Source organism: Syngnathus scovelli, chromosome 15 (assembly GCF_024217435.2).
Source record: "Syngnathus scovelli strain Florida chromosome 15, RoL_Ssco_1.2, whole genome shotgun sequence".
Classification (NCBI taxonomy): Eukaryota; Metazoa; Chordata; class Actinopteri; order Syngnathiformes; family Syngnathidae; genus Syngnathus; species Syngnathus scovelli.
This window is the reverse complement of record NC_090861.1, coordinates 9767449-9795000: the sequence shown is the minus strand read 5'-3', so window position 1 is coordinate 9795000 and position 27552 is coordinate 9767449. Positions and strand designations below refer to the sequence as shown.

At 46.0% G+C, this 27552-nt stretch overlaps 2 protein-coding genes across 10 annotated transcripts in view; both read right to left on the bottom strand.

Annotated features, from left to right (window-relative positions):
* Window positions 1-20899, bottom strand: part of dclk1a (doublecortin-like kinase 1a) — a 22061-nt gene extending 1162 nt beyond the window's left edge. Inside the window, exons 1-15 of one of the 5 annotated variants that reach the window (XR_007486418.2) lie at window positions 20134-20899; window positions 19963-20013; window positions 19356-19775; window positions 18658-18986; window positions 15908-16007; window positions 14977-15078; window positions 5456-5553; window positions 1827-1908; window positions 1459-1727; window positions 1250-1369; window positions 773-919; window positions 560-693; window positions 285-362; window positions 139-215; window positions 1-56 (exon numbers count right to left, since the gene is read on the bottom strand). The exon at window positions 1-56 is cut by the window's left edge and continues 25 nt beyond it. Coding sequence is in view for 4 of the 5 variants with exons in the window: in XM_049743209.2 (XP_049599166.1) it covers window positions 1-56; window positions 119-215; window positions 285-362; window positions 560-693; window positions 773-919; window positions 1250-1369; window positions 1459-1727; window positions 1827-1908; window positions 5456-5553; window positions 14977-15078; window positions 15908-16007; window positions 18658-18986; window positions 19356-19775; window positions 19963-20013; window positions 20134-20209 (2159 nt within the window). In the remaining variant the exon portion in view is untranslated. The other 4 variants (XM_049743209.2, XM_049743210.2, XM_049743213.2 and 1 more) reach the window with 4 other exon arrangements.
* A 161-nt stretch (window positions 20900-21060) lies between these two features.
* ccdc169 (coiled-coil domain containing 169) lies at window positions 21061-27519 on the bottom strand. Of its 5 annotated transcripts, XM_049743301.2 has the most exons (9): window positions 27415-27492; window positions 27301-27313; window positions 27018-27100; window positions 26803-26946; window positions 23123-23163; window positions 22933-23031; window positions 22794-22847; window positions 22652-22725; window positions 21061-21922 (listed from the first exon to the last, which is right to left on the bottom strand). In XM_049743301.2, the coding sequence occupies exons 2-9, from the start codon at window positions 27303-27305 to the stop codon at window positions 21778-21780; spliced, it is 645 nt and encodes a 214-aa protein (XP_049599258.1). In that variant the 5' UTR covers window positions 27306-27313; window positions 27415-27492; the 3' UTR covers window positions 21061-21777. The 5 variants fall into 5 exon arrangements, with proteins under 5 accessions (XP_049599258.1, XP_049599256.1, XP_049599257.1 ...); XM_049743299.1 differs by having other exon boundaries at window positions 27301-27519; XM_049743300.1 differs by having other exon boundaries at window positions 26836-26946; window positions 27301-27519.
* Window positions 27520-27552: the final 33 nt, after the last annotated feature.

The following is a 27552-nucleotide window of genomic DNA, read 5'->3' as shown; positions in this document are numbered from 1 at the left end:
TGCAGGGCCGTGTACCGCTGGTCCACTTCCAACTCCAGCATGGATTTGATCAGCACCTGACACCCAGAAACAAAAGGTGTGGTGCCATTGTTCACAGAGTCTCTCAAAGCGCATTCACCTTGGCCGCGTCGGACACACCATCCCAGTACGGCAGAGGAAACTCCACCCGGGCCATCAGAATCTGGTCAAAGAGCACCTCCTGATCCTGGCTGTTCCTGCAAGCAAAGCAGCGCAGCAATGTCAGCCGCCAGCAGAGGGAGCAGCGACGGCGGCGGGCCACTTACCCCCGGAAAGGCGGGAACCCGCACAGCAGAATGTAAGTGATCACGCCGGCCGCCCAGATATCCACTTTCAGCCCATACCTGTCACAACATACTCGCTCACATTTCAAGTCAATGCTACAATGCTAAAGCCAAAAAAGGCACAAGCAATTCAAGCAACTGAAAAGGAAGCCACAAATACTGATGATCGGAAATAAAAAGGAGAGTCAAACAGACTTGAAAGTACAAATGATACTACAAATTACATCCACAAATACATTGACTTTGAAAAACCTCACCCAGTTTCCACAATGATTTCAGGCGCTACATATGTCGGCGTGCCACAGACGGTGTAAAGAGGTCCGTCCACCACTGTGGCCAAACCAAAGTCTCCCAGTTTGAGGCTCTTGCTACCATCCACATGCTCGTACACCTGAAAATGACACCGGTTGCAACGTGGCCGTGACGCCGAGTTCCTATGCATTGATCTGCTGACCTTGGGACGACCTCACCAGAAGGTTTTCTGGCTTGATGTCTCGGTGCACAATGTTGAGGCTGTGGAGGTATCTGATGGCGTTGGCCAAGTTGTAGAGCATGCCGCTGGCGTCCTTCTCTGTGTAGCGGTTGGCAGAAGTGATGGCGTCAAACAGGTCTCCGCCCTGAGGACAAAGCATATCACAACGGCCAGAATGTTTGTCATGTTGGTCTAGGGTTCCATACTGGGCAGGCAGGACTTGTGTTGCGCCATGTCCTACCAATGCTGGCATATGCTGTTCCGCAATTTTGAGTCGCCAGCTGTTTTCATTTTATTTGCTGCCCCTTATGAAAGCTTGTTTTTTTTTCCCTTTTACCGCCTATTGAACGACGCGCCAACGCTCCCTGCCTAGCCTTCATATTCAAATGCCGCGAGGCCATCAAGATCGCTTTGCAATTTATTGCTCGGAAAAACGGTGTCGCGCGAGGCACTACAGGAGTAAACCTACACCGACCTTGACCAGCTCCATGACCAGGTAAAGTTCGCTGTACGTGTCCACCTCCTCAATGAGAAGGACGATGTTGGGATGCTTGACTCGCCGCAGGATGGACACCTCGTTCTGAATCATGTGCTCCTGCAAGCGGACCCGAGTCTCACCATCATTATTTGATGACAAGCTACAAGGTCAAGACCAGATTAAATAAATTGGGATCGGCGTCTGACCTTGCCTCGACATTTGCCCTTGTTGATGATCTTGAGCGCGTAATGGCGTCCCGTGGAGCGCTCGGTGCACTCATGAACCACCGCAAAGTTGCCGTCGCCCAGCATGCGGCCCACCTTGTAGCGCTCCGATATGTAGGAAGGGACAGCCAGAACCTCGTCTGCCGAGGACGGAGCCTCGTCCGCTGAGGCCGGAGCCTCGTCCGCTGAGGCCGGCGCCTCAGCCGGAGCCTCGTCCGCCAAGGCCGGAGCCTCATCCGCGACAACTTCCTCTGCGGTGTGGAGATGTGGCGATCAATTCAAACAAAAAAATCAATCCAATGAGATTACAACTCAAATGTTTTTGGGTGAAGAAAAACTGGAGTCGTCACCGTCAGTCACGGCTTCGTCACTGTTTTGCGAGCTGGACGCTTGACTGGAAGACAAAGAGGAGGAGGAGGAGCCCCGAGAGCCCTGTGGATGAAATTAGACCGCTAAGGATGGCCAAATAACCATAACAGGTATCATAACAGTATTGGTTCGATAAACAACACTACGCTAAGAATGGCCAAGTAACCCTAATAGGTATGGTAACAGTATTGGTTCGATAAACAAGAGAAAAGTTCTCAAAATTCAATTCAAATGAATTCTTTAAATAAAGCTAATAACCCAACAAAGCCTGTTATGGAATAGTTCTGTATGATGCAATGACATGAGGTAGTCATCTTTTTCAGACCTACTGGGAATAAAAGTCTCCTTGACGGCGTTTTGTCTTATGTAAGGCCTTTGTTTCCTTCTTGGGGAGGCAATTTGGGCGTAAAAGCCGCTCTTCTTCTGCTCCTACTGCTCCTCATCTCTCCCGAGGCCGCATCGTATCGCACATGCGGCCGCTGGCTTCCTACCACAGCCACTGTTGCCATGGAAACTGCTGAGAGGCAGCTGAGGAGATGTCTGAGTATGGTCAGGGATCTCAGGGGCTCGTGTCTTTCAAAGACGTCTGGCTGCAGTAAGAGGTGACGTCCCACTGAAGGAAAACAGGAAACGCTAACCTTGTTGACCGCAAAAAGGCCAACATAAGCCCCCGAACCCGAGATAACGAGAGCCGATAGACGACGGCGCAACGTCAAAGGTCGTATAAAGGAGCCCGACTCAAAGTCTTTTCAAAGTTCGACTGGGGTCCGTCGAGCGCCGTTCTCTTGCTCTCCTTGAAACGTTGTTGCTCTTTGTTTTGCTACTCAAACAACAAGACAAGTTATTAAAGGATTGAAGCAATCAAGTGCGGTTTCTTTGATTTCTGTCTAGACGGCAAACACGTCCCGTTGCGCTCTCGTCGCAAAAAATGGACGCCGCGACGGGACCCGACGCCGGAAGAGAAACAAAGCAAAACATGTAAACGCCAGGCCGCGTGGGGAAAGATTCAGGCCACCCAAGCCAGAGGAGACGACATGTCCTTTATCACAAATACTACTCTGTGACATTTGCGAAGATGTCCAGATCTAATGTGTGTGACAACGCCCATGAAATGAAACACAAAACAAAAAGGCATGTCAATGAAAGGACATTTTAATGAGAACAAACAAATGGAAATGAAAGCCAAATGAAAAGTGACATGGCAAAATATAATAAATAAATAAATAAATTAATTAATTTAAAAAAATAATAATGCAAAAAGGACAAGATTGAACATGCAAATCTATTTGTTGGGAAATCGCCACTCGGCATCATGCGCAGCGACAAAGGAAGGACTGCCAACATTCGGGACACAATGAATAAGTCATTGCAACAAGTAAATGCCATCACTGCGTTTGCTGTCAGATGAGCAGGAATGCTGCGGACTGATTGATGGCACCCAACAAAAGCGCAAATGCTTTGTTGACAACCATATTTTGCTTTGTGGTGTTTGTGGCGGGCGAGCTTGGAAAACATTTTAGCATTTGGCCTTTACTGATAAATCCTGCTAAGTGTTCCAACATTTGAAAGTTTTCCTTGAGCTGAAGAGAAGGCATTGTTGATTTGCAAATGGCATAAAATGTACTATATCTCACCTTTGGGGTCCAGAAAATCCAGAGCTCCACACCTTCATCCGTTGACGGACTCAAGTGAGTGCAACCAACTTTTCAGACTGACGGATTTATGGTTCCATTCAATGACAAAGCGGGGGCCAGAACTGTCAAAGATCCAGTCTACATAACTGGGTCAAACTATAAATCAGATGCCATAAATCAACTAGTCTACAGTTGTGTGGTGTGTTGCGATCAATACATAACACCTTTAAAGTGTAAGAAACAAATGACTTTTCAAATCTGGAATGATTTGATTCCAAGCCCAGTTCAAGTGGCACGTGGGGTGGTGCCATCAATCAATCCGGGTGCATGACTGCCTTTGGACACATTCTTCACCTCTCTCCCGGTTTCAAATGAGTGGTTGTCTACCGGCAACTTCCTGTCTAGCCTTTTGCTACATGAGACAACACATGCGAGATGCATCTTGTGCACAATCAAATCCAAATAAACACAAGAGCTCATCTTGCCACGACATTGGCCACAAATACACACTTGTTAGTAAAGGGATCTGGCGCTGTGATTGACGACTACAAGAAAAACAGAAAAGAGAAGAATATTCATGGATGTGCTGTGTGACGTCGCTCTAAGATGTAGTTGGCCTATGCTCGTCTTTGTCCGCATCCTGTTAACATAGAGCGTTGTTTAGTCACACGCGAATGGCGATTGGCTAAAAGTTGAGATACTCAAACAGTCATCTTGTCTCACAAACGTACTAATACCAAATTGGTGCTGTATGCAAGATGATTGTACCTGTATCACTAAAGTTGTATTGTATTGTATCTAAGAGAAGCGCACATACAGTGGTACCTCTATTTACAAACGCATATACTTCGCACATCTCGAGATACGAACCGGAGCCTCACGATTTTTTGGCGTCTACTTATGAACCAATTTTAAACTTCTGAACTGACGCACCAGCCACTCCCCCTCTTCCTGCCTTGTCTCTTTTGCTCTGCCATTCCCTGTTCATCTCGGCGTGTTAGCTGTGTCAAAAGAGTATGTCTCCTAAGACTATCAATATGTAACTCGAAATCATAAAGGCGAAGGCATGCATATCGAGCTTGCGACGGAGTACGGCCAGTGTTGTGCCAAAGTAGGTATCCCTTGCCGCAGGAGTGCACACGCATTGAGTGAAAGGTGGGAGTCGTTGCCGTGCACCAGACAGTACTAGTACCAGCTTGTTTTCAATAAAAACATGAAGAACACACGTTTGTGTTTGTCAATTTCCATCTTTAGAAGCTAGGTTCCTTCTCTTTTTTTAAGTTCTCACTTGCGTTGTGCGCAAAGTGCGTTCAATGACCACTCACACAGTCGGAAGACTCCTTAATTGCACCAAAAAGTAATGACGAGTACGTGAGCACATTGCAGGGAGTACATGGAAGCATAGGAGAATTTATTAGCCTGAATTTTTCTGTCTTCTCAGAGGTATTTTTAGCAAGTGTTAAAAATTAGAACAGGTTTGCTCTTCCCCAAGCAAAGCTAGGAGGTCAAGAATAAAGTGACAGTTATGTTTTGTTATAAAGGTTTGAAAAAGCAAAAATTAAACTGTTTAGGTTTTCTGTGTTTTACACAGAGTAATAGGGCAAAAAGTGTGACTTTTGGGATAGTGTGGCATGCATTATTTGCTTTTACATTGATTCCTATGCAAAACATTGCTTCTACTTACAAACATTTCTTCTTACAAACCCGATCATGGAACCAATTACGTTCGTAAGTAGAGGTACCACTGTATATGTTGAAGACGTTATTGTGGGTAAATAAGTCACAATTTCCCAAGCGTCTCTCTGCTTCCTGGCGACAACAGAAATTGAGCGCCTAATGTATGGCTGCACCATTGGTGTTCAAATATCAGTCGCTCAAAGGGTCCTATTGTCCCATGTCTTTGTTTTGAATACACGGTTCACGGTGCGGGTTTGGTGTGGGGGTCGTAAGCGCGCGTGACCCAGCACTCCGCTTACCCACTGTTGTTGGACGAGGCTCGCCGGGCTGGTCGAGGAGGGGCTGGGGGACTTGGCCGTCTGCGGCGTAGACAGCTGACTGACCGGCGTCCCGTTCACTGGAGAAAATGGAGCAAGAGTGTAACCAGGTGATTGTTTGTGCGACTTGAAGAGCTACAAGATTAATGTGGCCACAAAGCGCAAGCCTTCCAAAACCTACAACTGGAAGCCGCCATCTATGTATGGCAATGCCAAACGCTGGCAGGAAAGCTAAAGCAAAACTTACATGTTTACACTTTAATGCTAGTAGGTATTAGCAATGTGCTCAGCGATAACGCATGTGAGCAAGACGTCAGTATGACCGCCACACTGCGAATGGTACGAGTCGCACATCCCGTGAAGGCCATCTGATGAATATTGGCCAGTGGCTTCCTCCATGCCATCGTGCTCATGCCAGGAGCCCCACGTGACCTCATTAAAGACAATCTATTCATTCAATCCGGGTAACGGCGATCAGATTGACACCGCAAGAAGGCTCTTCTGTACATGTCCACAAAGACGGGGACGGCTTTGTGGCTCTGCCAAGTAACTATCGCAACCCAGGCTCCAAGCCTTGTCTCGCACCCTAATATGCCATCCGAACAGGTCTTGAAGCTTTCAAAAGGTCTCTTTTCAAATGCAACTCAGACTGCGAACCTTCATTTGCAACCCAAATACAGACAAGCAAAGCTCACAGAGCCACTTTATTTTCACAGCCCAAACCCAGCACTTAAAGCCAACGTCGTCGGAACGCTAACCCAGACTCGAGAACTCAAGTCAGATTTGAAAGCGCACTTCTGTCTCGCGAGGCTGATGTAAAAGGCTCACATTGGCATCAACGGCAAAAAAGGCAAAGCCCGCTAACGCTTGATAATAATCTTGGATGGAGACCCTAACTGAGGCTTGCTAACGGTTATTATGCAGGCACAATCCGTACCTTTTCTCATTCTGTCGGCCGTTATGTACATCAGCGGAGCGCGCGCAGATAGAGATCGAGATCGTATTCTTTTTATCTTTTTATCCCCCCCCCCCAGCTGCGATCACCCCAACTCTGTCTGCATACTTCACCCTCGGCCGTCCACAGCAGACTAAATTAGACGTTACACAAGGCGATCGTTTGATGACACAACAAGCTCTCCCATTGAAGAAACCCGATCTCACACACGCGCACACACATAGAGCGTTACACAACGCATCTGAATATTGTCGCAGTTTAGCAGCAGATCCCGACATTTCCGTATTTGTAGGGCGGCCTACCTTCTTCCCCCGGCATGACCGAGACGAAGAGCTCAGCGCAAGTGGACGAGGAAGAAGATGAGCAGCGGCCTGGCAACTCAAGTATTGAATGGGAAGACGGCAGCGGTGCTGTACTACACTGACGCCAAAAAGGAGCGGGTGGGATAATGGGCGGGGCAGGCAGGGAGGGGGAGGTGCTTGCGCAGAGCACCTGCTCAGGAAAGAGCGCGAGCGAGGGAAGGAGGGAGCTTCGACAAGAATGGGGAATTATGTCGACATTTGTTGTCACAACTGAACTTGCGAACAAGAGCAGAACACACTAATGGGCCATTCATCGGGCTGGCGGGAAGTGTGGGAGTGATGATGTCATGGCAAAGAGGAAACTTGAATTTAGGAGCAAGTTGCTGGGAGTCGCTGATGGTGTGGGGTACGCTTGCCTGTCTTGTGTGCAGACACCGTGAGTTCGATTCCAGTGCGTACGTACGTATGTCAAAACAAAAATAGGAGCAAGTTACTCATATCTTTTACGTGTGGTCAGGAAATATGTTGAAAGCCCAAATGGAGAGCCTTGATCCAGGCTCGAAAGCTGTGCGTCCGTACGTATGTCAAAACAAAAATAGGAGCAAGTTACTCATATCATTTACGTGTGCTCAGGAAATATGTTGAAAACCCAAATGGAGAGCCTTGATCCAGGCTCGAAAGCCACTTTTTATCACCAAAAGGACGCACTGACAACAATGTCAGTGGCAATTATAATTGAACTGTAAATCAATCAAACAAGACGAGATGATTTGCGGCTGCAATGCAAGGTACAACTCAACGTGGAAATACGAGCCATTACTGCCCCCTGGAGTGCCAGAGTAGAATGAAAATATTTTTTTTACTCACACGTTACGAGAATGTTGTCGTTTGCGTGAATGCGGCACCGAGCGAGTGTCAGTACAGGCAAAACAAACCAAGTCGAGCTTGATGGGAAAGCGGTTCCAGGAATGACGTATTTGTCACATTTTACCACATTAGTAGCGGACTGACAAAATCAGTCAACAAGAGTCACGAGAACATCAACCTGCGTGAAGCTGGCCCCCCACCCCACGCAAAATTTAAGGAAAATAGTCAGTTTCGTTTGTGCTGGTTTGTGCCGTAAAAATTTTCGTTTGTGCAGTAACGGATTTCTAGTTATAAAAGATTGTTTTATAGGTCATCCAGAGTTCACCCAGCCCCCCATCTGCTCAAAATGGACGGCGTTATAGAGCTCTGTACACTAAAACCAGCAGACACAGCTTCTTCCCCCAGGCTGTTGCTCTGATGAACTCACACCACTCTTAGAGTCTCAGAGTCATTATTGTGCAATAAGATCCTGCTCTCCACACCTTTTTTGAATTGTCTACACTGTTTGTACTATGTGTCCTCTCTGCATCCATTGCAGCCCGGTCATCCTGGAAGAGGGACCCTCCCATCTGTGGTCTCTTCTCAAGGTTTCTCATTTCCCCTAGCTGGAGTTTTGAGTTTTTCCTTGCCCTCTTGGGAGTTTAAGATCAGGGGATGTTTGAGAATATCTGCCATTTTTCCACATGTCCTGAGTGTTGTTGTTAGTCACCTAAATGTTGAACAGAGACTGTGATTTACCGAAGTCAAATTCCTTGTTTGGCACGCTCAAACATGGCGAATAAAAACTCTTGTATCTTGAATGAACCCAAAATGGTACCGTTCGTTTGTGCTTCGTTAGTGCTGGTTTGTGCAGCAAAAATTTTCGTTTGTGCTGCTACAGTTTCGTAGAATTACACATTTATTTTATAGCGATGACGTCACCCAGCCCCCCATTTTCCTCCAAATAGACCCAAAATGGTACCGTTCGTTTGTGCTGGTTTGTGCAGCAAAAATTTTCATTTGTGCTGCTATGTTTTTTTAGTTATGAAAGGTTATTTTATAGGTCATCCAGAGTTCACCCAGCTCCCCATCTGCTCAAAATGAACCCAAAATGGTACCCTTCGTTTGTGCTTTGTTTGTGCCGCAAAAAGTTTCGTTTGTGCTGCTACGGTTTCGTAGATATTACACATTTATTTTATCGCGATGACGTCACCAAGCCCCCCATTTTACTCCAAATGGACCCAAAATGGTACTGTTCGTTTGTGCTTCGTTTATGCTGGTTTGTGCTGCAAAAAATTTTGTTTGTGCTGCTACGGTTTCGTAGATATTACACATTTATTTTATAGCGATGACGTCACCCAGCCCCCCATTTTACCCCAAATGGACCCAAAATGGTACTGTTCGTTTGTGCTTCGTTTGTGCTGGTTTGTGCTGCAAAACGTTTCATTTGTGCTGCTTCCGTTTCGTAGATATTACACCTTTACTTTATAGCGATGACGTCACCCTGCCCCCCATTTTACTCCAAATGGACCCAAAATGGTACTGTTCGTTTGTGCTTCGTTTGTGCTGGTTTGTGCTGCTACGGTTTCGTAGTAGATATTACACATATAATTTATAGCGATAACGTCACTCAGCCCCCATTTAACTCCAAATGGACCCAAAATGGTACCGATTGTTTGTGCCGCAAAACATTTTGTTTGCGTTCAGTGAATCATTCAATTTGTCATTTATTTAATATTAATTTATGTTCTAGAGATGTCAAATCCTTGCTCCATGATCGTTAATTAACCATTTGTTTGTGCCATTGCAATTTTTCATTATCAAAATCATGCATCTTCATTAACCTCCTGTCATGTATTTTATTCTAACAAATTTTCACTTGACATCCTGATAACTCCTCAATTCTTACACATGTATTATCCAACTCATTGCCATGCAAAGTGACCTCTGCAGGCCAGTAAAACATATTGCAACAGGGTGGCGAAAAACAAAGACGTGCAACTTTTTCAAGCGACAAATGCACAACTATCTCCGAAGATTTGAGAGGCCATACTTGAAAATGGTAACATAGCCACTCCAAGCGCTACTGTGTGGACAGATCTGAGTGACCAGTTGGGAAAGAAGATGTCTGCAAAGGCTCTGTACACCTTTGTAAAAACAAACATACACAATATCTGGTCAGCTCTGGGATTCAGTCATGATGAAACTGATCCTGAAACTAGCAGTGAAGTAAGCTCGGAATCAGGCCCTGAATGGTCATTTCAGCTTCATATTCCTTTTGACAAGTGAATGGAATTTATTCCGGAAAAGGCTGAATACATAGATAAGAACTGTCGAACCCCAAAAAAGAGAATATACAATTTTGAAGCGTGGCACCTGGACCCACATCATATATGAACAAATCTGGAAAACAGTAAAAATTCCTTGCACATTTGTTTTTAAAAGAGCCAAGGTCTATCCATTGGTCTCAAATAATTATATCGAAATCAGAGGATACTGCAAGGAGTGTCATGGCCTTCTCAACATTAATTGTGGCGGAGAGCCAGAAAATAACAGCCCAATAATATTGAACTGTTTCATTAAGAACAGTGATGACTCTCTACACACTGGTAGCTCAAAGCGGTTTCTATCTGGACAGTTGCGTGTGCGGGTAGCCAAGGAACTTTGTGAAGGCAGGATGGAACCACATGTATGGCGAGCATCACAGGCAAATAAACTGATGGACTTCGGAGACTCTGAGCCAAGCCACCTGCCAAATTTGGCCACCCTGCGCAAGGCAAAGCAAGAGAAAAATGATTTGGCATTAGGTGACAAAAATCCAATTTTCTCATTGCAGATGTTGAAATACAGTGCACCTCACAGTGACAGCATCAAAGACATTGGACTTGACAAGTTTTTCTGTCACTATTGGAGTCAAACACAAATGCATGTGTACAAGAGTTTAAAGAAATCTCACCCAGTATTATGTGTTGATGCAACTGGCTCAATAGTTAAAAAACTGATGAGACCGAATGGCATGTCTGGCCATATCTTCCTGTATCAGGGTGTTATGACAGGGCATACCAACTCCAGTATCCCAGTCGTGCAGATGCTGTCAGAGAAGCATAACGTTAATGCTATCACACAGTGGCTGAAGGCATGGATCCATGCAGGTGCATCTGTTCCTAAAGAAGCAGTGAGTGACTTTTCTCTGGCGATTCTTGGAGCTCTAGTCAAAGCTTTTACCCCTCATCCTGATCTGAAGAGCAACATCAATGAGTGCTTTAACATTTCACGTGGGAATCAACCTGGACATCCACCCCCATGTTTTGTCAGGGTAGATGTAGCACACTGTATTAAGATGATCTGCCGATGGGACTGCCTGAAAAACAAAATACCTCGTGTTAAGGATTTCTTTGTCAGGTCAATAACACAGCTTCTTAAGTCACAATGTTTGCAACATGCAAAAGAACTTCTTCGTCCTATCACCATTGTGGCACTGAGTGAGACAGAGAGCAATGACAATTCTTGGCTGATGGGGATCGAGACAACATCCACTTCCTCCCTGAGATCATTCCCCACATAACAAGACCTGGAAGTTACCTGCCACTCTGGACAGCAATTGTTAGGGTTTACAGATTATCTTGATCGTATGATTATGTTGGAATGTAGACTAGAATTATTAACTTTGTTTAAACTTGAACACTTGAAGGCCCTGCAGCGCATAGTGAATACGGCTGGTAAGATTAATGGTGCTTCGCTCCCCTCCCATCTCGCCCGCAAGGCAACCTCGATTGCGAGTGATGTGAGTCACTCGGCTCACTCTTTGTTTGACCTTCTGCCCTCTGGGAAGAGGTACAGGAGCCTCCGCTGCCGCACCACCAGACTCGCCAACAGGTTCTTTCTCCAGGCTGTTAGGACCCTGAACTCGCTACCCCCTTCCGCGTAGCGTGCGGCACTGTTGCACTATTTTCTGGACTGTCTGCTGTACGCTCACTTGCTCCTTTTTGCTCCTCTTATTTATTTATTGTTGGGATATTTGTTCATTATTTATTCAGCACGTTGTTGTTTACTTGTTTACTTGATTGGCTATTGTGGGCCATGTCTTGTCACCGTGGGATAGGGGGGAACGTAATTTCGGTTTCTTTGTGTGTCTTTGGCATGTGGAGAAATTGACAATAAAGCTGACTTTGACTTTGACTTTGAACCCTTTTACCTTTCCTTGACTCTGAAAACTTTAACCATTCAGTTGTTGAAACTTTCCAAATGGTGTGGAAACATTCTTGCTTAGTTAGTCATCTAAAATGTTCCACTAGTTCCTGTTTCCACGACCTTGTAAAACAATGAGCTGGGACCCTCCGCACTGATTAACCAGTTGCTGAGGTGACCACCAAACATGTTCAATGTCACCCCCACCCTACTTGTTCTCAATAAATATGCTCTTGCAAGAGACCAAAGGCAGACTTTGTTCGAACATTGCTGTACCTACAGTAACGAGCAAATTCTCCACTTGCAAGTGCTTAAAGGGCATACTGTCTCCCGTGTGGTTCTTGCAAAATAAGTTAGAGTGAGCACCACTCTAACAGCAATAATGGTCACTCTCTTCAAAAGCACCAGCATCACTGCAAGTCTCTCTGCCTCAGGCCAATTGAAAATCCTTCCCAGTGTCCGTCTTCATTCAAAACACAGGACAACAGTACAGGCAAGGCTCTGTGTTCAGGTAATGTTACTCACAGCTACAATCTGGGAGAGTTTGTGTGGAACGACACTGACCTTGGTAGCAGTTGCAAGGAAGTTGCCTTGCTTGAATTTCCCTCCAGTCTGGAGCTAAAAGAGAATACTTTTACTTTGAGAGCAGTTATTGCCTTTGGACCAGGACTGACCCAGGATTCTCTTGAGTATTATGTGGCATACTGCAGGAGGACTGCATATGCCTGGGAGATCTATAATGACCTGGGAAGTGGAGTGAAAGCAGCATCAGTAAATACTAAGATCTTCCCACATGCTGTGTTCTACACAGTGCAGTGATGCATTGTTTGAATTGTTGGAAAAAAAATGTTGATAATGTTCCTTTTGACAAAGAAACTTATTTTTTCACGTTTTCAAGTTTCTTTTTCTGGCTGTCATCAACTTCACATACATGTATTAATTGTTGCATTAATTAATTTTTTGGAACAGACATAGACTCATCAGGTATATAGGTTGCGGTGAACCTTTTTCACATCAGATGTAATTGAAATAAATTATCATATATGTTAAAGATTCGCTCACTCCAACTTATTTTGCAAGAACCACACGGGAGACAAGTAAGTCCTTTTAGACACCTGCAGGTGGAGAGTCCATTCGTCGCTGTGCGTGCAGCGATGTTCGAATGGAGGTCTAAAACTCTCCGTCTTGCAAGGGCATATTTATTAGGAGAAACAGAGTGGGGGTGAGAGTGGACAGGTTTGGTGAACCCCCGGCCTCTGGTCAAATCAGAGCAGGGGGTGTTTTACGATGTTGTGGGAAACAGAACAACTTTGATTGCTTCCTCTGCAGCTGGTCAATCAAGCAGGGAATGCAACCACTTTATTTTACTGCGTTGTGAGAGCAAGACAAGATTGGTTAATCATTATAGTCTACATTCCAACATAATCCTACGATAAAGATAACCTGGAAAACCCTAACAATATAGGCTTATTGATAACAAGGAAATTAATCAATGTGCACGATAAAAACATAATTACAGAAATATCCTCGTACTAAAAGCCATTTCCCGCAGTGAAAGTTTTCTGTAAGCAAAAAAGAAGAAAAAAAAAAAGGCTAAGAACATATTTACCTTGCATTCGTCCTGCATCAGGAGCATTCCAAGGAGCTTGAAATTTGCGACGAAATACGGTGACGTCATCGCTATAAATTAAATGTGTAATATCTGCAAAATTGTAGCAGCACAAATGAAACTTTTTGCAGCTCAAACCAGCACAAACGAAGCACAAACGAACGGTACCATTTTGGGTCCATTTGGAGGAAAATGGGGGGCTGGGTGACGTCATCGCTATAAAATAAATGTGTAATATCTGCGAAATCGTAGCAACACAAACGAAAATTTTTGCAGCGCAAACCAGCACAAACGAACGGTACCATTTTGGGTTCATTTGGAGCAGATGGGGGGCTGGGTGAACTCTGGATGACCTATAAAATAATCTTTCATAACTAAAAAACCATAGCAGCACAAATGAAAATATTTGCTGCACAAACCAGCACAAACGGAGCACAAACGAACTGTACCATTTTGGGTCCATTTGGAGGAAAATGGGGGGCTGGGTGACGTCATCGCTATAAAATAAATGTGTAATATTTACAAAACCGTAGCAGCACAAACGAAATGTTTTGCTGCACAAACCAGCACTAACGAAGCACAAACGAACGGTACCATTTTGGGTCCATTTGGAGGGAAATGGGGAGCTGGGTGACGACATCGCTATAAAATAAATGTGTAATATCTACGAAACCGAAGCAGCACAAACGAAGGTTTTTGCGGCACAAACCAGCACTAACGAAGCACAAACGAACGGTACCATTTTGGGTTCATTTTGAGCAGATGGGGGGCTGGGTGAACTCTGGATGACCTATAAAATAATCTTTTATAACTAGAAAAACGTTACTGCACAAATGAAAATTTTTACGGCACAAACCAGCACAAACAAAGCACAAACAAAGCACAAACGAAACAGACTATTTTTCTTAAATTTTGCGTGGGGTTGGGGGGCCAGCATCACGCAGGTGAACATCAACGGCAGGAGCACCAGGAACACAAGGCAGCAGCAGCAGCACCAGCAGCAGCGGGAGCAGGAAGAGGAGAAGGAGGAGGAGAAGGATGAGAAGGAGGAGGAAGGGTTAGAAGGAAGGTTTCCCAGAAATGACTCAAGCCAGGAAGTTATTGACATATATTGACGCCTCGCCGTCATGTGCTGCCATGGCGACCGCACGTTCACATGAGCCGCCAGCCACATCAGATGGTGCATGTTATGAGTCACTCTCGTGACCTTTCCCCTCTGTAAAATCTCAAATGCGCGCACACTCTGAATATGCAGAGGCAGCGTGCTTCCCAACACTGTTCAGGAAATGCAAACAACCGCGCTAGTCTGCAGTTGTCGTGCCGTAATGGTCATCAGCACGTGTCTATTTGATGACATCGTGGCTGACGTCTGTTTCACAAAAGCGTCTAATGCAATAGGCAACATGTTTCCTTGTTTCCCCAAAATATTTCAGTGCGCATGTACATCTCTGCCACCATTCATTCATTCATTCTTTCAGCGTGATGCAAAGACAACTAACATTTGGCCTAATTGCAATGCAAGAAAGACATGGAATCTTTTTGAAAAACGTTCTGATCATTTGTTTCTAACAGTAATTGCGTTTGAATGTCTTGGTTTTCTTACCAGACGCGGGTGACTTGCCGTGCTGGGTCTGGATCAAAGCCTTGGGGGAACTTCGAATGGAGGACATCTTGCTGTAGCTCATCGGCCGCATGACGTGCCACTCTGCCACAGAACCAGTTGAAAATGCAAAAGGACTTTTATTACAGCAGCGGAGGACAGAGAGACACACACACACTCGCGTGTCGCACACAAAACGGAGCGTGGGCTAAATCCAGTGTAAAAGAAAACTGGAGCGGTGAAAGTGATTCCCCAAGTGCAGTGGTAGGGGCCCTTTGTCTTCCTCTAATGGTACGTGCAATAATGACCGATCATGAGAGTGAGCGCGTGCGTGGGTGCGTGCGTTCGTTCGTTTAGAGGAGAAAGGGAAGATGATGAACCGTGCTGTTTGCGCTGTCAAAGCACTGGCAGCACGACATGGAGGCAAAACACACCGCAAACGAAGATTCGCGTTTGGACACAACATCCTGCACAGTCAAATTTTCTCAAGATATTCTTGACAAGAATAAAAGTTTCATTATGTACAACATTAGGCGCAAAACATGACCAAGGCACATTCTAAATTCATATTCTTTCAAGTTTTTTTCCATTTGCGATTCAAGTTAAACTAAATATATATTATTAATATAGACATGATATTTTCCCTGATACTCCAGTGGTTAGAATTAGGGTTCACTTCCCGGTCAAGGAACCATATGCAGCCATATGCACATGTCATTGTCTCCCCTGTACCAATCCCAAGCCCAGGTAAATGCAGAGGGTTGCTTCAGGAAGGTCATTCGGCGTAAAAACTGTGCCAAACACTTCTCATGCGAATCATCTGGACAAAAACGGGTGTTTCGCAGTGGCGACCCCTTCGGGGAAAAGCCGAAAGGAGCCACAATATAAACATGATATTTATATATAAATAAATATTGCAAGTGAAAAATCTCACCAGTCTCATCCAGCATCAGGTCATCTTGGAAACGCAGCTTTCCGGGGCCGCATGCCACAAACACGTCCTCGTCGCCAAAAAAGTCTTGCAGGCATGTCACCTGCGAGGAGAGGCACCTTTACCAAAATATACACCGTAAAACAAAATCTCAATATGAAATATAATTCGAAACGGGACTATGTGCTGGCGTAGTTGTGTGAAATAATGGTTGGTAAGAAAAAAAGCTGCAGTGCGGCGGGATTTTGAAAAGTTCAAAGGAACGGCATCGCACAGAGAACGGTTGGAAAGATTTTGCTCAAGAAACCCATTCGCTGGCGTCCCAATACTTTTGTCCTTAACTGGCTTGGCACCACGAACCCACCAGGTGGCGGTGTCGGACAGCAGCGAGCCACCAGAAGCAGCCTCAGCGCGCGCTCGCAACTTCCTCGCTGAGCTGTTCTGGCCGCGGTGCTGAATCAGGCTTCAAATGGAAGCACTGCAATTGGTCCTTTTTTACTTTTACAATTTAGATGGTTTTCTTCTGGTATTATCTAAGCATTTCATCAAGTGCCTCGGTGCCAAGCAAATGACAACAAAAAACGAGCAGACTTTGTGTAGCCGAGTCAACTCAAATCCAAGCGCAAAAGGGGACTTTCAAAGAGGAAATTGAAAGACGGTTGAGGGGCGAGCACCAGCTAGGAAGGGACAGTCGTAATGAAGAGTCTGGAGAGGAGCTGCGTTTTTTTTCTTTTTCTTTTGCTCTCACAGTTTGTTGATGTCAAAAATGATGTCGCTGCCTTACAACAAGCTACAAAGTGACAAAGCAAGTCTGGACATGGGAGTGAGGGCCCGGAACCGACGTGCCCTTCGTAACCATTTTGAGTGTGATGATTGGGCAGAGCTGGACTGCTGTGCCAGTCAAGGCCGACCACTGAGGCCTCGCATCGTTCTGCGCAAACAGCTTAGCACAGTATTAAGAAAGGAGCCGTGGCTGGGCTTTCTTTCTAAGCTACTTAGAGTTTGTCCAACCTCTTGATCACAACCAGCCTGACACACACACGCACGCAAGCACGGCAGTACAGTAAAACTCAACGGTCGTTGCACGGCAACTGTGGCACGAGGTAGCCGAGGAAGAAGAGCTACCAGATCACATCTTGCTCGGGTTACACACAAAAATGGGACACCGGATTCTCAGGGGGCGCTGGTGAGCGGAACCTGGGTGTGGAGGGGGACTGTCGGGTTCTAGATGAGAAATATGTTTAAAAAAATGCACGAGTCAGCCATGTTGAAGTGATTTTGAGGGTCAACAACAGAATCAATTTGACTGGGCAATAGAATATTTGGAAGATGCTTAAAGCAGAGGACATTTGGTAGGTTTGTTTACCGCCAGTGGAGCCATGCTTGCATGCATGTGTGCAGTTGTATGTCCTCATTAAAAAAGTTAATGAAGGCTAAGAGATGAGCGAGCCGCTTTGGTGTAGGAACGTCATCTCTCCTTCTCTTCTCTCTTCGGACTCGTCGGTTCTTCCGGGATGCCGCGTCATGACCGCCGACCTCAAAACCTACTTATGACACGCACGCGCCCGGGACGTAACCCAATGCCGGTAACTCTCCTGACACGCGGTTGATGTTCAATAAGGCGTCATCGATCCATCAAACGTCTGACATGCGGTAGAAGTAGCAAATTAGACTGCTTTTTTTTTTTTGTCTTTGCCACAAGCCAGGCGATTTTAGCCATGATTATGGCATAGATTACACACATTTCACCGAGTTTGAAAATAATCTCCTATTTGTGCTTTCGTGACCTATATGCTCTAAATTTACGGTGGTGGGGGAGGGCAGTGCACCCGGGACGAGTGGTCTGGCGTTGGCGTGCCAAGCGGCCCCGGTCGATGGAGCGGCCAAAAATAGCCAGGCTGAAACAGCCTGACTCACACAAAGAGAGGAGGCGGGTTTGTTGTGTTAGCTCCCAGACAACTGTAACCTGTGGCAACGGCAGAGCCAGCAGACGACTTTAGATTTTGTGTAGGAGGATTCTTAGAGAGATTTTTTGTTGTTATTTTTCAGAAGCGCAGATCTGATCAGGAATCTGGAGCGACACCCCGCCGGGTTAATCGTGGATGATCGTTAAATGGATTGCGAGAGGTCAGACTGGATGCGATAACGCCCGTCGGCAACACAGAACGAGAGACAAACGGTCCCGTCCTCAGATATATGCATAGATACACGACACTGCATCTTTGATATTGGAGATCTTGGAGATCGCGAGAGCCACACACGAAAGAGAATCAAGTTGTATTGGACAACGTTTGCTAAAATAGAGTCTGATTTATCAGCAAAGCAAACAACAAGCGTCCAGATGAAGGCAAATGAACAACTACCCACCAAAGCGACAGGTGGCGCGAGACCTATCAGCCAGACCATCGGAACCAGTCAGAACCCGACAAAGCATTGTTTGCGCTATTTTTCTAGACATTGACTCGAATGAAGGTGGGTAAACCTCGAAAGGCGTGTGACTCAGACTTGTGCGGCCTGGGGGTTCACAACAATGCTGATGGGGGGGTGGAGACACACACTCTCCATTCACAAAAGCGATGGATGCACAAATTAATGAATTTCAACACATTTAAGCGACCACTCATGGAGTTCTGAAACATTTCCTTAACAATTCCTTGGCAGTATCTTTGGTTCTTGGAAGAAGATAAAAAACATACGCCTCAGAGCCCATCCCGCACATGCACGGCCTTTTGCCTCGTTGTCGTTTGACTCACCAGCTTCCCCTCCAGCGTGTAGATCTTCTTGACCACTCCGGAGTCCAGTTTGACGGCGTTGGTGATGTCACTGAGCACTTGCTCGTACGAGTGCGCCGTCTTCTTGTTGAGCAGGACCCTGACAGCCTTGCGGGGTTTCATGCCGCCGCCGCGCACCACCGTCACCAGCTTGGGGCGAACAAAGTCCTTGTTTTCGCGGCTCTCGGGCGGCCCGCTGCGGGTCCGGGCCACACCCGAGCCCTTGACGTTCACCGACCAGTTGGGGTTGACGTTTTTGCTGTAGTTCACTTTTTTGTAAGCTTCCATGGAGCTGCAGACGTAGCTTTCGCCTGTAGGGGGGCGCCAAGTGGTGAGTAGGACGCCGCATAGCGGTGAAACAAGAGCAATTGTGGATTTTAGATAGTTAGGTTTCGGATCGCAATTTGGTCATTGAATGACCGTAAGGCATTTTTACAAACTTTCATTGATTGAAAAAAAATCTGCCGATTCGAAGCATCAAAATAAAATCTGAGCATGAGGTATTTGAAAACAAAGACATCAAAACGAAAAAAGTCAAATCTGATTTATTATTATTATTTTTTAAATCATTGTTCTCGCACCATACTGCAATTATTAATTGCATTTGTGGGAAAACACGGCGAAATGGACTGGTTTTTCATCCGTCTCATATTTCACTACGCAGCCTTCTCCCCGCTTACCTTCCACCAGTTGCTCGAGGCTGCCCACGCGTCCTGATCCGTCCAGGGTGTAGATGGCGCGCACGCCCTGCGGCAGGTTGACATTGTCCGAGAGGGCGCGCGTCAAGTCGGCCAGCAGCGCCTCAAAAGTGCGAAAGCGGTCGGACGACACGGCGTACACGATGCCGTGGAAGAAGCGGTCGCCGTTCCGGAAGAAGCGCACCTTTTTAGCACGCTTTTCGGCACTCAGGGCCTGGAGGCTGCGCGGTGCGCGCTGCAGCAGCAAGCTGCAGTGCGCGCTGTGCGCGGGGCTGCGGACCCCATTGAGGCGGGCGTCCGTCCCGGCAGCGGATCCCACGCCAGCCCACTGAGTGCGCTTGTCAAAGTGCTCCATGTCCACAACGTGGCCCGGCGGCGCCGCCACCGCCGCCGCGCTACCGTCTGCCACACGCATACATACAAAAGTTGAGAAAGCAAAGCAAGAGGCGAGCAGGTGCGCGTCCCAGATTAGAGCCCTAAACACAGATTAAGTCTAATCTGGGTGCACTGGCAGACAGTGTGCACGCGCGGGGCTTGATGGAGAGAATCAAAAGCAGCCTTCCCATAATACTCAGAGTGAATGACTTACCGACACGAGAGCCGAGGTCCTCCGTCACCTCCAGTCCGGACGATTGTCCCCCTAAAAAGCAGAAAGTAAGCAAAGGTTTTTGGCCGGCCGAGCCCGACCGCTCACACTGCGCGCGAGCGTGTCTGTCTATGTGCGGTGATGACGGAAAGAACCAGAAGCAGAGCGCCACACCAACTAAGTAGCAGCTGCAGGTTCCACCCCTCCTTCTCCTCCTCTTCAGGCACGTCACTCGTGTCGTGATTCCCATTCAGCGCGCACACACACACACGACAGAGAGAACAGAGAGAAAGCGAAAGAGATAGATTTGCCAGACAGTGGCCAATTCTTCTCACTTTATTAATCAACCATCAAACTAAACACAGAACCACAGAGAGATACACATCGTATATTACAAACCAGGCCGCAACTTGGAATGGCTGCGAGCTTCATGCTAACACAATGCAAAATACTATTTACAGGCTAGAATCTAGCCAGACATTGGCGAACTACGGCCCGCGGGCCACATCCGGCCCACGGGGCCGTTTAATCCGGCCCGCCAAACCTGAATAAATTGTATTATTGAACTTTTTTTGGGGTAATTTTCCCTGCAATTAGTATGTTTCCCCAACAGATGGAGAAGCGCCCGCCCGCGCATTTACTCCCGAAAGCCGTGTCAGAAAGCTCGGTGCACACTCACAAGTGCGTGTGCGTACTAAGTAGTACGGACCCGGCGCACTCCGCGCTCTGTTTCCATCAGTGCCGAATTTCGAGTGTGGGCTGTGACGTCAGCATTCTCGTAATTTGCGCGCTGAGCTTTCAGATACAGTTTTACGTTAATGCCACCCACAAACCTTCCCCTGGAATCCTTCCACTAAAATGAGTGGCCCGAGGAAAAGAAAGGTGGACACTGAGTGCCGAGTGTTTTTTTTTTAAAAAAAAACGAGGACAATTTGGCTCGACCTACGTGTGTGAGCAGACGTTCCGCCACATGAACGTCAACAAAGCCCGTCACAGCTCTAGGTTAACGGACCGACACTTCGGCTCTATCCTAAGAATTACCACAACAAATTTTACTCCAGACCATGATGCACTAGCAAAAAAAGGAGACCAACAATACTATTGATTTCTTTATTACTTTATTTAGAAGTATTCTTTCACTGATTTTTCAAGATGATGTATTGGTCAGAATGTTTGCCGTTTGATGTGATTTCGCCTCATTAGATAAACATATTTCATAAATCTGACCTGCAGGCGCTGAAGTGATAGAAACTATTATTCATAATAACAGTGTCGTATTTAATGAGAATCATTGATAGTAGTTTTTTGGTGAAATATTTTTTTAATGCTGTTAATAAATGCATTTGTTTTCAAAAAGCTTTTTTTGAATATCCATGCTTTACTACCTACTAAAAGTACAAACCTTTTATGTAATGACCTTTACATGTCATTTCTATTACTTCACACAAACACTACATCCATCTGCTCCTGGTTCGGCCCCCCGATCAAAATTTAGAACCAAATTCGGCCCGCCAGTCAAAACGTTTGCCCACCCCTGGGCTAGATGGATTAGGTGGCGGTGTTCGCAAATGGTACAGCAACACACGTAGACAGAATGTCCGAATACGCCCTGGCATTTTACCAACTCGGCATTGAGAAACTTCTCTTCCCTTTTGACTAATCCAGATTATTTTATTTCTTATGCTTGTTGAAAAAAAATATATAATGCGAAGGTGACCTTGACTGATAGAATCGGAATTGCAATATGGACGGGGAGTTAATTTAGTCGTATCTTCTGACGCCACGTGTGTGCGTTAAAGTTTTCTGGTTCTACCTCAGTCAGCGTTTCACGTGATGCTTGAGGGTGGGCAACCTGTTCCCGAGGAGGCTTTTCCTCACCTCGCCCCTAGCACCTCCCCCGTCACACTCCACAGCTTTTCCCTTCTTGGCGTCAGTCTCGGACTTCCTGCTCGGCTGCTTGGCTCTGCACGCGCACAGCATTGGGAAAGGTTAGCTACCGGCTGGTGTTACATCCATCCATCCATTTTCTGAACCGCTTAGTCCCCACGGGGGTCGCGGGCGTGCTGGAGCCTATCCCAGCCGTCATCGGGCAGTAGGCGGGGGACACCCTGAACCGGTTGCCAGCCAATCGCAGGGCACACAGAGACAAACGATCATTCGCACTCACACCTAGGGACAATTTGGAGTGATCAATCGGCCTACCAAGCATGTTTTTGGAATGTGGGAGGAAACCGGAGTGCCCGGAGAAAACCCACGCGGGCTCGGGGAGAACATGCAAACTCCGCACAGGGAGGGCCGGAGGTGGAATCGAACCCGCACCCTCCTAACTGTGAGGCGGACGTGCTACCCAGTGCGTCACCGAGCCGCCTGCTGGTGTTACATTTCATTCAAAATCAATCAGATTGATGAAATTAGGAGTTTCAATCGATTTGATTTGGGCATTGCGCAATTTGTGCAAAACCAAGCCAAAAATGTGTGCATAATTGCCCCCGCCCCCCCCAAAAAGGTTCGCAATGTCCTATAGATGCCACAAGATGGCGGACATGTAACTCGAGTCGACTCGCGTCAACAAAGCTCCTTGGCAGAGGGATGCCGCAAGGCGACAAAGTGATACTTTTACATCAGACAGTGGCTTTAGTGCAATCGCAAAAAGTCAACGAGTGAATTTTTCATCCCTAGGTTGGTGTCATACCTTAGCTTGCTCTCCGGGGCCCTCTGTGGCTGCTTGGAGTACTGCCTCCGCTGGTCGTCTACAGTGGAGGACAACTGCAGAAGAACATATTCCACGCGGCAGCTTGGTTGTCAATAACATGCGGGCGGAGGAGGCCGCTTACCTTGGCAATTTCCGAGAGGTACGCTCGCCTCTCATCATTAGTTTTATGGAATGCCTGATTGCCCCCCCCCCCCAAAAAAAAAACGTGCAGAGATTGTACTAAGCAGTTGGGTGGAATTCATCAACTCGATCCCACTGACCTTTGACTCTAGTTCAATGCTAACGCGACAGTCAGCCAGTTGACGCTGCAGGCCTGACTTCTCCTCGGTGAGCAACTTGAGGCGATGCCGTAGCGATTCCTGAAAAGACAAAATAGCGGCTCCCTAAATTCTGTCCTTTATTGTGCGTCTGACGCCCTCCGCTGGCGGGATGAAGAAAGGCAACACTCACGGGTGGCATATCATCGTAGGATCGGATAGAGGCCAGCCGGTCTGTGGAAAACGACACAAATTCTAGCACACATACAAAGAAAATCTTACATGCTCACTAGTCACTTCATTAGGTACAGCTCATTAGATCCAAGGACGAGCTGTTTCTACGTATTCCTTTGTTCTGTCACGTTTGAAGAAGAAAAAATAAACACCTGGATATGCTTCTTTGCATTTCATGCACCAGGCATGACCCAACGCTCGCATTGAACTTTGTGTGAATGTGCTTGCAGCATTCAGATTGTCGAAGTCTGCAACTGTCATCGAAAGTGGAGTCGCACCAAACGGGTAGTTCTGATATCATTGATGAGTCTGTTTTAAAATGTTTGTGTTGAATAATTTAAACGGCGAAGACAGTTGTTAAGGTAACCACATAGACTGTGGACACGCTCGATGTATGGCACTGTTGCTCTATGGTCCTCTTCATTTTTGGTGCTTTGGTGTTACATGTCAAGTTGCTCCCATGTTATCTTGCTCCCCGTCTCGAGTTACGACTGCTATGGTAAAGCGATTTTGTGTTTCGCGACTGGAGATTCGTCACAAGAGACTTGGAACTTGCCTGACTGCAAAACTGTTCAAATTCTCAATAAAAACGCTCAACGAAACGTCTCGTTTGCATTTCCGACTGGCTGCAACACAGCAACCACTAAAATAAATAAATAAATAAATAAGGGGGATTCAAACCCGTGACGCAATGAACTAAAGTATAGCGCAGTGAGGACCGCCTTAACCGCTGTGCTATCGTGCCACGCATCAACTTCAATAGATAATTTTGAATATAGCCAAAACTAAATTACCCGGCGAGGGTATGCGTTAATCTGATGCCTTGTGTATACCCACCCATGTTAACTGGCTCCTCGGAACCAACTTGACATGGTCGCGTTCCAAAGCTTCATGCAGCAGGGCATCATGTATTTATGACATGATCAACTTTCTAGACACACAAGGAATGGGTCCAAGTACTAAAGCAGCGGTGTTATATTGATCGGCTTTGCGTATTAATAGGAGTGTGGAGAGAACAAACTTTTACAAATGGTTGTCTGTCATGCGACGCGCGGAGGGTGAGCGGTGGGATATACAAAAGTAAAATTCACCTTTATTGACTTTACAGTTGTTTGTCTCAAATTATTCATCACATTGTAACGGTCCTTACACTACTATTTCAAAATCCATGCATTGACATCATCCCTGACATGGTGGTGCAAACAAATTTGAACACTGGGCGCGCGTGTACTCAGATGCCTCTAAGGACTTTTGAATGTCAACATTGTGTAAAGAGTGCTCTGATGTCAAATATAATAGAACATCCTTGGCTGGGGGGCTGTGCAAGTGTACCACCTTTTCAGCGGTAAACTTTCGTTCACCCTCCGCGCGTCGCATGACAGACAACCAGTTGTGATATTTTGTTCTCTCCACACTCCTATTAATACGCAAAGCCGATCAATATAACACCGCTGCTTTAGTACTTGGACCCATTCCTTATGTATCTAGAACAAGGGTGGGCAAACTTTTTGACTGGCGGGCCGAATTTGGTTCTAAATTTTGATCGGGGGGGGCCGAACCAGGAGCAGATGGATGTAGTGTTTGTGTGAAGTAATAGAAATGACATGTAAAGGTCATTGCATAAAAGATTTGTACTTTTAGTAGGTAGTAAAGCATGGATATTCAAAAAAAGCTTTTTGAAAACAAATGCATTTATTAACAGCATTAAAAAAATATTTCACCAAAAAACTACTATCAGTGATTCTCATTAAATACGACACTGTTATTATGAATAATAGTTTCCATCACTTCAGCGCCTGCAGGTCAGATTTATGAAATATGTTTATCTAATGAGGCGAAATCACATCAAACGGCAAACATTCTGACCAAATACTTCATCTTGAAGAATTGGTGAAAGAATACTTCTAAATAAAGTAATAAAGAAATCAATAGTATTGTTGGTCTCCCTTTTTTGCTAGTGCATCATGGTCTGGAGTAAAATTTGATGTGGTAGTTCTTAGGATAGAGCCGAGGTGTCGGTCCGTTAACCTAGAGCTGTGACGGGCTTTGTTGACGTTCATGTGGCGGAACGTCTGCTCACACACGTAGGTCGAGCCAAATTGTCCTCTTTTTTTTTTTTTTTTTTAAACACTCGGCACTCAGTGTCCACCTTTCTTTTCCTCGGGCCACTCATTTTAGTGGAAGGATTCCAGGGGAAGGTTTGTGGGTGGCATTAACGTAAAACTGTATCTCATAGATGTCAAACTCAAGGCCCGGGGGCCAGATACGGCCCGCCAAATCATTTTATGTGGCCCGCAAAGACAAATTGTGCATCAACTTGTGTCAATACTAAAATTGCAAATTGTCTTCACTTTTAAAAAAATAAAGATATTGATCAAGTTTTATTATCATGCATCTTTTCAAATATCTGCTTTTACTCGTCTCTGATTTCAAAACTGTTGTTATTCATCAGTTTGTTGTGTAGCTTATACTGTATATCATATATAGACAGTCATAATGGCCCTCCGAAGGAAACTATGATTATGATGCGGCCCTCGACAAAAATGAGTTTGACACCCCTGCTGTATCTGAAAGCTCAGCGCGCGAATTACGAGAATGCTGACGTCACAGCCCACACTCGAAATTCGGCACTGATGGAAACAGCGCGGAGTGCGCCGGGTCCGTACTACTTAGTACGTACACGCACTTGTGAGTGTGCACCGAGCTTTCTGACACGGTTTCCGGGAGTAAATGCGCGGGCGGGCGCTTCCCCATCTACAGGGGAAACATACTAATTGCAGGGAAAATGACCCAAAAAAAGTTCAATAATACAATTTATTCAGGTTTGGCGGGCCGGATTAAACGGGGGGTAGTTTGCCCATGTCTGGTTTAGAGAGTTGATCATGTTATAAAGGCATGATGCCCTGCTGCGAGGTTGGCGTGAAGCTTTGGAACGCGACCATGTCAAGTTGGTTCCGAGGAGCCAGTTAACATGGGCGGGTATATACAAGGCATCAGCTCAACGCGTACCCTCGCCGGGTAATTTAGTTTTGGCTATATAAAAAAAAAAAAAAAAAAATCCTATTGATTTTAGCGTGTGCCACATTGGCACAGCGGTTAGGGCGGCGATCAATACGCTGTACTTCGTTTCTTTGCGTCACGGGTTCAAATTCCGCTTATGACTTTTCTATTTTATATATATGTTTTAGTGTTTGCTATGTGTTGCAACCAGTCGGAAATGCAAACGAGACGTTTCGTTCAGCGTTTTTTTTTATTGAGAATTTGAACAGTTTTGCAGTCAGGCAAATTCCAAGTCGCTTGTGACGAATCTCCAGTCGCGAAACTCAAAATCGCTTTACCATAACAGTCGTAACTCGAGACGGGGAGCAAGATAACATGGGAGCAACTTGACATATAACACCGGTGCCATCTTGTCACGTTCGATGACAAACAATTTTTGGTAGAGAGCGTCAACTATTCGCGCACTTTCACCATTTGTGACAGGGCTCGAAAACATTAATTGTATAATGAATAAAGTAACAGCGTAGTCCCAAAACCATTTGTTAATGTCAATCAAAAATCGTTGCAGTCCTAATCCCAAGAAGTGGCGACGTCGCCCAACTACTCTGACACGCAGAGTGCAAGATAAAACATATTTACATCCATCCTCGTTCGAAGACAGTGTCATCTCACCCACTGGGTTCCCACGCAGGTCTTGCAGCCTCTCGTGGACGAGAGCGAGTTGTTTTTGTAGCTGTGCGTTGAGCTCAGTCTGTGTTTCATATCTGGTCTTCCACTCGTTGTCTAGCCCAAACAAACGCAAGCGCACTAAATATCGTCGCAAATTGACCTCGAGGAGCATTTTTACTTGTTACCTTCCCCGTCGACACCGTGAAGTCTGTCTTGAAGTTCCCTCGTGGTGCACCGCAGGTCCCGTACCGACTCTTCCAGCATGCCTCTGGGACGGTTACAAACACCGGTGGAAATCAAATAGTAAAAAATAACTCGCTTCATTTCTCGTTGTTGCCCCAGTTCAATGCGAAGGCGTACCATGTCATATTTGGAATGATCTTTGCTCATTTTTTTAAAATCGACAAAAGTCTCTGGGGGTGGGGGGCACAAGCACAGGGTGAAATCAAACGATAAAAAATAACTCACTTCATTTCTCGTTCTTGCTCCAGTTCAATGCGCAGGCGTGCCATGTCATATTTGGAATGATATTTGTTCATTTTTTAAAATCGCCAACCAGAGGGAAGAGAAAGATTGTGCCACCTGGTTTCCATAGAAACGGCCGCTTCCTGTCGATTGTGTAGCGCTGGTGCTGCTACAAGAAGGCGCTGCCGTCTTTTGGGAGACATGGAGATGTAGTGCCAATTGGTCAAGTGAAAGTGCAAATAGCTAGAAAAATAA

Excerpts from the sequence above, each read along its gene's own strand:
- ccdc169 (XM_049743299.1), bottom strand. The coding sequence starts at position 27,371 with ATGAACAAATATCATTCCAAATATGACATGGCACGCCTGCGCATTGAA. Across the intron at positions 27,101-27,300 it reads GAGCAAGAACGAGAAATGAA|AGGCATGCTGGAAGAGTCGG; the intron begins GTGAGTTATTTT and ends TAACCGTCCCAG. Across the intron at positions 26,947-27,017 it reads TCACGGTGTCGACGGGGAAG|ACAACGAGTGGAAGACCAGA; the intron begins GTAACAAGTAAA and ends TGTTTGGGCTAG.